Source organism: Alosa alosa, chromosome 9 (genome assembly GCF_017589495.1).
Source record: "Alosa alosa isolate M-15738 ecotype Scorff River chromosome 9, AALO_Geno_1.1, whole genome shotgun sequence".
In the NCBI taxonomy this organism is placed as follows: Eukaryota; Metazoa; Chordata; class Actinopteri; order Clupeiformes; family Clupeidae; genus Alosa; species Alosa alosa.
The window spans coordinates 21484929-21495030 of NC_063197.1; the positions used below are offsets into that span (position 1 = coordinate 21484929).

At 41.5% G+C, this 10102-nt stretch overlaps 1 protein-coding gene across 2 annotated transcripts; it reads left to right on the forward strand.

Moving 5' to 3' along the window:
• The first annotated feature begins 656 nt into the window (after window positions 1–656).
• On the forward strand, window positions 657–9760 carry zgc:153738 (uncharacterized protein LOC558115 homolog). 2 transcript variants are annotated; one of them, XM_048252590.1, is made up of 19 exons: window positions 657–802; window positions 1106–1433; window positions 1595–1714; window positions 1974–2165; window positions 2291–2362; window positions 2884–3089; window positions 3361–3445; window positions 3713–3823; window positions 3972–4047; window positions 4164–4270; window positions 4491–4577; window positions 4724–4785; window positions 4924–5006; window positions 5213–5320; window positions 6069–6268; window positions 6386–6472; window positions 7334–7511; window positions 8365–8603; window positions 8752–9760. In XM_048252590.1, exons 1-19 carry the CDS (start codon window positions 792–794, stop codon window positions 8866–8868), a joined length of 2469 nt encoding a protein of 822 aa, XP_048108547.1. In that variant the 5' UTR covers window positions 657–791; the 3' UTR covers window positions 8869–9760. The 2 variants fall into 2 exon arrangements, with proteins under 2 accessions (XP_048108547.1, XP_048108548.1); XM_048252591.1 differs by lacking the exon at window positions 8365–8603 and having other exon boundaries at window positions 8752–8840.
• Window positions 9761–10102: the final 342 nt, after the last annotated feature.

Consider the following 10102-nt stretch of genomic DNA (forward strand, 5'->3'; position numbering starts at 1 on the left):
CCACATTTCAATCTTTTTTTTTCTATCTTTTAATGTTAAGGTAACAAGTGTGAGGGGAATAGAAAATGATGTTTGAGTTGTTTTAAGACAAACCCTAATAATTCTCACCTTTAAATGTAGGCCTACCTTTCGTTTATGTAAGTAGGCTATATAGCACGCCTCTCAGGACAGGTGCAGAACACCAGTGGAGCCATCAGTGCGAGGCCATGAATGGGCCAGCTACGCGCTCCATTCAGTAAGTAGTATAAAGATGATAGAAAATGTACCATTTCCAGATGTTTAGATAGCCTAGTTTATTCTTCCTGGTTGGTCACAACGATGGGATTAGGTTCGTTCATTGCTAAAATAGGTTCGTTCGCTTGCTTGTTCATTTTTTCAACGTTACCTAATTTTCTAAAACTTCTCGAAGTTAGTTGGTAGATTATTTTTAGCCACGTGCCCACTAATGCATGGCAACATTTTTTTTTATAGTATTCTCTGCAAATAAATCTGTTGTTATTGTGTAGGTACGTGGCTGATTGTAGCCTATAGATAACAAGTAACAACACTCAAAGAAAAAGTAAACTTATCATAAAAGGCTGCAACTACCAGTATGGGTGGGTGGCGTGCGTGCACGCACAGTCTTGACACCTGATCCACATTCCCATGCGTCTGGTATCCAAGGAGACGACGTTCACTCGTTTACTGTTGAGGAGTTTTTCTTTTAGTGTTGCTACATAAAACAGCTTTAAATCAAAAGGAGGCAACCAGCGCTTTATCAAAGGTGTTTTTGTTAGCTGTCGAGACTGGCCATGTCTCACAGGTCAGTATTTAGCAAACAGACTTGACTGGTGAAGAACGCAAAGCTATTGTTACTCTTAGCTCAATATCATGTTAGCTAGCTGCCAGTAACGTTAGCCTTAGTTATTATGATCAGTGTTTGTAGTGCAATTTGGACATTCAGTAGTCTACGTGTGCAAATGTTTGGCCAACTCTAGTTGTGTTGAAAGTCATGAATAGCTACCCAAAAATGTAAAACGTTTATTTGACCTATTATTCTAGTTTCGCTAACATTGTCAGTTTCCCTCAGTTAATTCCCCTTTTCTCTTATCTTACATTCCTCCAGCACGTACAATAAACTCTGGGCTGATGCCCATTTTGAGCTGAATAGCCTGCTAATTCAGGAGCTCCCTGCCCAACCAGCACGTCCGGAGAAGGACAGAGTGGTCTTCTACCAACGTCTGGCTACTCTGTATGTGCGTTATGTTCAAATTTTTAGACGCATTGAAGAGGCCTATGACCAGATCACACACCCTCAGAAAAAACGCGTGATTCGTCAAGTCCTTGATGGTGTAATGGGTCGGGTGGTGGAACTAAAAAATGAGATGGTGGAGAAAGAGTTTTCTGAGTATCACTACATGGATGATGTCATTCAAGACTTAAAACTGACACCTGTGAGTAGGCTAAAGTGAACATAGAAAACATTCAGACTTTCAGACATTCAGAACTCCAATGATATGGTATTATTAAATCTCAGTCTGATCTGACACTTCAGGCCTACTTCTGGCCTACATGCTTTTTTATACTACACTGATGTCATTGTTATTATTTTCAGGAAGCCATTGAGATTCCCATTCCGAAATATTTCATAAGTGAACGGAAAAAAGTGCTGCAGGACAGAGCTAAGATGCTCTCCGACATCCTGGACATAATGGGAGTGGTGGACAACCATAAAGTGAGTTTAAAGGAGAATTCCGGACATTTTTCACATAGATCTCTGTTTTTCGAGGTCACTTTAATAAAAAAAACAAATTGGTGCTACCTAGTTTAAGTTGCTGCAGCCAACAGCTAGAGTAGCCAGGCAGCTACAGTGCTACACACTGGGGGCATAGTCATAATCATGATTCTTTCTAACATACTTTTAAAGTGACCTCTCCATGCAAAACTGTCTAGCCTACTGTATATCCCAAACCTCATGCTGCTTTTCTTACTAGCCCATAAGAGACCAGACCCTGAGCCTGGAGGAGGCCATTAGGGTGATCCAGGTTGCCGAGAGGGCCAGGCAGGGCAGACTGCGTGCCAAGTTTATGAGACAGATCCAGCGCGATGAGGAACGGCAGAGGAGGGCCAAGGACCGGAACCTGGGCGCAGACGCCATCGACCAGGCGGTTGTTCGAATTCAGAAGGCATGTTAGTCTGTCAGCTACTTCACATAACTTACACATTTAGCAACACATGGGAGATTTTCATAGTCATAACGTGAGAGCAAAACATATTCAAGCGGGATTTAATGTAGATCCATTTCTCATAGGTGTGGAAAGGTTTTGTGCAAAGGAAGAAAACCAAGAGGGAACGTGAAGAGGAGATGATATTTTTGGGCATGGTGAGATTTTTTTTATATACATCTAAATTACATTTAGGTTACATTTATTTATTTTGAATCAAATTAATTGAAATGACATAGTCGTCACAGGTTAATTTTTTTGTTACTATAGCTTAAGCCTCATTCATCATCAACCAAAAGTAGAGACTGACCATCAGTCAAAGATGTAAACTTTGCCTTTTCTCTCAGTTTTGTGGTCCATGCTGCCAGTAGATGGAGCTCTACACTTATTTTTAGACAGAATCTTTGTTTGACTTTAGTTCACCATTTTTGTCCATTGATTGACAACCCAAGTTGTGAACTCCCTTTTGAGGAATGCAGGCATGTATGCATGATTGAAAACCTCTAGGGCCAGACTAACTTATTGATAAGTAACCAATGCAGAAGTATTATTTTGATAACAAAGCCCTGCCAAACAGCCTAGGCCTGTGAAATATTACAATGATGTCCCCATGCCACTGGATTCCATGGAATTTATCTGAATTCCATTGAATTCTTCTCTCTGAAAATGTTCTCTGTAGGTCATGGGTGCACAGACGAATCAGCCATGTAGCTATGCCGCTGCGGTGTACGGCAACAAGGCCCGGCGGCGGCAAAAGCAGAACGAGTACGAGGAGGACTACCTCAAAGCCATCACCACCATAACAGACAAGATCCGAGACCTGGAGGGCCCTGACATCAAGGAGACCATGAAAGACCAGATTCGCCAGTGGTTCATTGAATGCCAGTGAGATACTGAGCATTGTTTAGACTTATACTTTGTCATGGACTTGAAATCTGTGTTTATTCAGTTATTCCATTCCCCTACTAGCTCAACTGGCAGAGGCAAAATGCTGATAACTCCGACTTGAACTTAAGGATGCTCAGATGAAGATTAAATAATTTGCTAATGAATTAATAATTTGCTAATTCACTGTTTGAAAGTTTGCTTGTTAAATACACGTCAATACAAAGATCTCTTTTTAGAAGTATAACAGTACCTTGTCCTTGTTTTACAGCGATGCAACAGGCTCCTTTCCTGACTACCCAGAGGAGGAAGATGGAGGCTCGGCTCTTATTTTTGCTGAGAAAACTCCACAGCAGGTTTTAATATGTCTTGTCATTTTTACAGTGGGCTAGTGCTCTCTTAATACACAGGTGATTTACTGTAATTGAGGCAAAATGTATTCCAAAGCTGAAGATATAAATACATACAGCTGACCAACACTGGGCGGCTTCGCTCAACCCCGACTGAGACCAGCAGGACACCTGAATCATGTTAACTGCCCTCACGCTGTTGCTTTGTCATAAATTGGTGCTTGTGCTTGTTGTCCTGCATGGCTCACAATAAATCATCTGCCCTTGTTTAAGTTAATGGAGGAGCTGGCGGCAAAAGAGGAAGAGGATGCCAACAAAAAGCCCAAGGGAAAGGAGGAAAAGAAGGATAAAGCAAAGAAAGACAAGGGAAAAGGCGGAGAAGAGGTGGATACACGCTCGCAGGCTGTGTGATCGTACCGTATTGTTGACTGTGTGGGGATTAAAGTTGGTGCTGAAAGCCAGCATACACAGGGGTCCCTGAGGACCAGGTCCTGGCAGGGAGTAGCTCTTAACTGCCTGCATGCAATTATAGGAGGAAGAGCCGGGGTTGAAGATGCTGCCGTCGGCTTTTCTGGAAGACCTTGAAGCTGGACAGAAAACTTATAATGGTATTTGTGGTATTGACTTACTGATGACAAAACAAATACATCTTAAAGCACCCTCCTGTTTGTGTGTGTAAAAAGAGTGTTTTTAATCAAAGTTGTGTGTCTCGCACTGCTCGCAGAAGTGTGGCAGAATCGGGACGAGTCCAAAAACTTCAGCCAGAGGCACGAGGGGGAGCTCATCAAAGAGGAGAAGAGGAAGGAGGTGGAGGCAGAGATCCGACTCCAGGTGAGGACGGGAGGACCGACTCTCTTCCACCCCTTCTGCTGCGCATCATCACTCCGCCAATAACGCCTGGCCGATAAAGCATTAGGCAGATAAAGTTATGCCAAGAGGAAGGGCTCAGGAAGCTTGGCTTGGCTCGGCTTATGAGAACAAATGCCTCTTACTTATCCTCGCGCCTAGTCGCTCAATACTAACGGACCCTCTCCCTCTGCTGCTCACTCAGGTGGATGAGCTGATGAGACAGGAACTGGCTAATTGGAAGTTGGCTGTGGACAAAGACAAGGGTGGCAAGGCCAAGGGAAATGCCAAGGTATACAAGCCAGTGAAGAGCCTGACCTCCGGTGTTAGGCAATGCTACGTCTGCAAGGGGCTGCATCTCCTTGTGTATGTTTGTTTTTTGTACATGTAATGTGTGCATCCATTAAAAGACCATAACTATGCATGTATTTCACATAGAAAAAGAAAGGAGCTAAAAGTGCCAAGAAGAAAAAGAAAGACAAGGACTTGACAGCAGATAGGTGTGTTCAGTTTTTTTTAGTGGTGAAATTATATTAATTGATGATTTTACCACATACATGATTTTTTTGTGATATGCTTTTGTCATTGAAAGTCTGTTTCTTTGAAGCTCCTGTATTAAATATATATTTATATATTAGGACTATGGAGTCCTTGTTTCAGGAGCTAGTGCAGCAGGGGCTCCTGAAGCAGGCAGATGATGTCAAACTTAAGAACTATTTAGGTATAACATAATATACTGGTATCACAACTACTCATACCGCTATTACTATTGCTACCACTACTACCACCACAACTGATACTACTACTGCTATTACTACTACTACTACTACCACTACTGTAATAATATAATCAACAATCATTATCATCTTCATTGATACCTGCACCATATTTTAGCAGTCAAGTTAATTGTATTATTTTTGTGTACAGGAGACTATAGTTACTTGGGAACAACACTAAGGCAGTCAGACATCGAGCCCATGCCATCTCTATCAGATGTGCGTCAGCTTATGGCCCTCTATGGGATACTACCGCTGGGTATGTCTTCTGCGACAGTTATGTGTTTGTTTCTGACGTTTTAGTGTAACATAAAACGGCATTACACAACATTTCCCTTGAGAAGAAAAGAAAAAAATAATAGATAAAGAAAATAAAATGGGTAGTTTATTACTTGGAATGGCTAGCGTGAACTCTCACTTGTAATGTCAAGTTGTTTTTTGCCTGGATTGTTTTTTAATGTCCAGGGCATTTATTGGCCATTTACTATCCTTCCAATTTCCCCTTAAATCCAGTGTTGCTACAGTTAATTGACTCTGTGGCTTTTAGATCCTTAAAAGGTTGTACATTGATTTTGTAAAATATCTTCATGTATGAGGTTAATACACAGGGGTGGGCTTTACATGGGAATACAGTTCTTTTCTTCATACTTCATTATGATTAAAAATTCACTTTATTGATTATTATTATTAGCATAACATATTGTCTTAGGGTTTATACACGATGCAGTGTTTACCACAGAATTCTATTTGTGGTGGTAGGTTTGCAGAATTAACTCGAATGCAACAGTTTTTAACAAATTAGTGCAGCGCGGTTATGACTCCAACCAGATTCAAGCACAAGTTAGTACAACCAGGAAAATCATTGTGTGGTGGTCAATGTTGATATTGTGGTGAGCCGCCACAAATAAGTCAATGTATGGGAAACACTGTGATGTGGCTAATACAAGAGAAATTACTATCTTATTACATCCGATCTGATATCTCCATATCTATCTTATCGTTCACAGGCTCTCAGATAGTGCATGAGAAGGCGCCCCTGATCAAGGCCATGCTTCTTGCAGGACCTGCAGGTGTGGGCAAGAAGATGTTGGTGCATGCAATTTGCAAAGAGACTGGTGCCAACCTGTTTGACCTTTCACCTCTCAACCTGGTGGGGAAATACCCAGGCAAGAGTGGCCTGCAGATGATGCTTCATATGGTGTTTAAGGTGAACGTCTGAAATGTGTGATACTACAACAATTAGAGTAGACCTGGTTGTGTTATAATATTGGGTCTATATATGTGTTCATGTTTAGTAATGAAATCTCTATGACATCTTTTGTAGGTGGCACGAGCCTTGCAGCCCTCAGTTGTATGGATAGGAGACGCTGAAAAGATGTTTTATAAGAAAGTGCCTAAGGAGGAAAAAGAGGTAATGTATTTAGTTTTATCAGGACAGAATCATTTACTGAGCTCAGAAACGTATTAAAGGAGCATCTCAGCGCTGGGAAGATGAATGTGTATTTAAATTGGGTCATTTATGTAGTAGAAATGTGGAGTTATCATTGAGAGCACATCACCCCTGTGTTAGCTGATCTGCATTGGTTCCCTGTTTCCTATAAAATTGATTTTTTAAGATTATGTTAATTACTTACAAAGCTCTGAATGACATAGCACCTTATCTCTGAGCTTTTAATATCTTATCAACCACAAAGGAATCTTCTAATGCCAATCTGTTAATTGTACCCAAAGTGCTCCACAAGCAAATAGATTTTTCTACATTCAAGTATAGTAATTATAAGTATATATACTCTTTTGATCCCATGAGGGAAATTTGGTCTCTGCATTTATCCCAATCTGTGAATTAGTGAAACACACAGTGAGGTGAAGCACACACTAATCCCGACGCAGTGAGCTGCCTTCTACAGCGGCGCTCGGGGAGCAGTGAGTGGTTAGATGCCTTGCTCAAGGGCACTTCAGCCGTTCCTACTGGTCGGGGTTCGAAACCGGCAACCCTCTGGTTACAAGTCCGAAGCGCTAACCAGTAGGCCACGGCTGCACAAGTGCTGCCATTAGAGCTGTAGTGAGCCAGAAGCAGATGGGCTCCCCCTATTAAGTCAGGTTCTGCTCAAGGTTTCTTCCTGGAATATGGGAGTTTTGGCATATATATGGCATATATCCCATATATGACTGGGTTTTTTAACGATACAAAGCTTAATGTAAATGGGTGAAGTGTCCCTTTAATTAATTAATTAATTCATTCATTCATTCATTCATTCATTCATTCATTCAGTTAGATCCTAAGCGTTTGAAGAAGGACTTGCCAAAGATCCTGAAAACCATCAAAGGAGAAGATCGAGTCCTCATCATTGGGACAACTCGAGAGCCATTCAATGCAGATATAAAAGCCCTCAGTAAGGTCTACAGCAAGATCATCCTCATTCCACGCCCAGACTATGCATCCAGATATAGTAAGAGGCTAAAGTTTTCAGCATGCAATATTGGTATACTGTACTATGATATTATTTAGTATGCAAAATGAGGATGTAATGCTTATTAGGATAATATATAGTCTATTTGGTCTACAGTATGTATAGTCATTCTCGAATTGAAATAGAAATAAAGACAGGAGAAACTGGATCCCATTGTGCAGTAGGGAGGTCTTGAACGGATTTTTTTCTAAAGAATGACTAGCGGACTATATATTATCCTGCTTTTTATATGGTAACTTGCCAAAATGAAGTCTTGTTTGTTGTTTGCAAACGCCCACCTTGTGAGGTGCTCACGGCGGTAAAGAATTCTTTGAATCAAGAAAAAGTGTCGTGGCACACTCAGAACTTCAGTATGCTTCAATATTTATTCGACTAAAGTTTCGGCATTATGCCTTTATCAGGGTCATTTTCATATACAAGTTATTCAGGATTTCTTTATGTTACACAGGAGTCTCTTGATTGGACAGATGTTAATTAGGGCTGTGTCAAGAGTCAAACTTGCCGAAATGATAAAAGACATTTATTCAAAATGTCTTTTATTATTTTATTTTATTTTAAAATAGTCAAATAAGTTTGTTGGCTTCTTCTGAGAATAATATGACATGAAAGTTATGAATTCAAAGCAGCAATCATTAAGCGTTTTCAGTGGTAATATTAAAAAAATATCAGACTGTTTTGATGGGATGGCTTATTCTATTCAATGTGTAATACGCTGTATAATAAATACTATTACTGTAGGTGTTCCCACCAACGTCATAAACATTTACATTCTGATCATTGTCTATTGATATATGATCAAATCAGAATCTAATAGCTCGGACCACTTTCTTAGTGATATGGCGACAGCTCATTGAGAACCACGGTGGCCAGGTGACCAGTACCCTGGACTTCAGCTCGCTGGCAAAGATCTCTGACGGTTACACGCAAGGTCACATGGTGCAGGTGGTGCGTAGCATTCTGACGGAGCGGCGCATCCAGCAGCAGGCCAAGAGGCCCCTGATGGCCGCGGAGTTCATCACCCCACTTGCCAAAATCGACCCCGTGTTCCAGGATGAGGAGGAGGCTCTAAAAGTAAAGGCCCAGTCATGCATATGTTTAAAAAAAGACCTGAACTATCCATTTTTATCAGACGTATGAAGAAGAAGGCTGTCATTGGGCTGAGGTGTTTTTTTTGTGTGTGTGTGTCTTTGCAAACATGCATTTCATTGTGTCCTCACAGGCTTGGTATGCGAAGACTCCCCTGGGTAAGAAGCGAGCCAAGGCGGCCTCTGGAAAAGAGGGGGAGGAAGAGGCGCCAGCCAAGGGAGGCAAAGATGCCAAGAAGAAGAAGAAATAACTCAATCCGCACCTTCATAACACCAGCTCAGAGCGCTGTGGATATCGGCGAGAGAGAGAGAAAATAAACACACTTCTAGTATTTTTTGCAGAAGCTTTGGTGGACTGCATAAATTAATTTTAAATATCATGTCTAAATGTTCAGCTATTGCTGACAGCATTGTCCAAAATGTGAAGCCGTGTTATTAATCAGAGTGGGGAATTTCCACATGGAGTTAATGAGCAGGCCTATTTTGCTGACCGACTAAAGCCAGTGCAGTAATTGAAGTCTATTAATGGGTCTGCACCACGGCCTGTGTCTAAAGAGAGTCACTGCTGTATATATGAGAGGGTGCAAACTCTCCTCCCATGAACAAGGTCACATGGCTCACCTGGTGGTGTCATCATACTGTCTGTCTATGCATCATGAAGTCATCGGACTTCCTGAAAATAAGTTTGTGGAGAAAAGACTATTTCATCACTGATGTGTCATCTGAACCGGGATGTATACAAACATGTATGGAATATGCATGTGATGTATATGATATGATGCATGAATGCTGATGAAATATTCTATGGCGATGGAGGTATTGCAATCCTGTATGGTTGCTGACCTTGTTTTAGGTGAAGTTGTTTGTCGGTCACCGCTTCAGATTCCATTCTTTAAGATGTGTTGAATTCATGTTTGGTTGTCGTTGGTAACATCACACAGGGCGTCATGGGAACTGATGTGCTCGCATGAATAAATCTGCCTCTTTTAAAGAAAGATGGACGTGTTGACGCTACACAGGAGGTGCCGGATCGCAGGATGTGCCGAATCGCAGAATGCGCTAGATCACATCACTTAAAATCGGAACAGTCTGTATTGTAGGAAACTTCTTTTCCAACCCTTTTTATTTATTTATTCCTATCATTGTTAATAAAATATGTGGGCAGCACATAAAAAATGCCACGTTTGTGACTAGTGTAACTTCATTGGCTACAATCACAGCCTTCCCACCCACAGTTCACAGTTGTGAGCTGCAGGCCATACATAGAGGTGTGAAGACTGAGTTCTGTCAAGGGCAACTAATGGGAGTGGGGGATTTCACAGGCCCAGTTATGCCTTGCGCTGCTGTCATTGGTCTCGGATGAAACTGAGACGTCCCCCAGACTGGGCTTTGGGAGATTATGTTGGATCAGCAGCGCCTGGGTCGTAGCACGACAAGCCCACGGTAAACACGAGTATTTTATGGACTGTCAATTGTGTGATGTGG

Excerpts from the sequence above, each read along its gene's own strand:
- zgc:153738 (XM_048252590.1), top strand. Across the intron at positions 1,715-1,973 it reads GAGTGGTGGACAACCATAAA|CCCATAAGAGACCAGACCCT; the intron begins GTGAGTTTAAAG and ends TTTTCTTACTAG. Across the intron at positions 3,824-3,971 it reads AGGGAAAAGGCGGAGAAGAG|GAGGAAGAGCCGGGGTTGAA; the intron begins GTGGATACACGC and ends ATGCAATTATAG.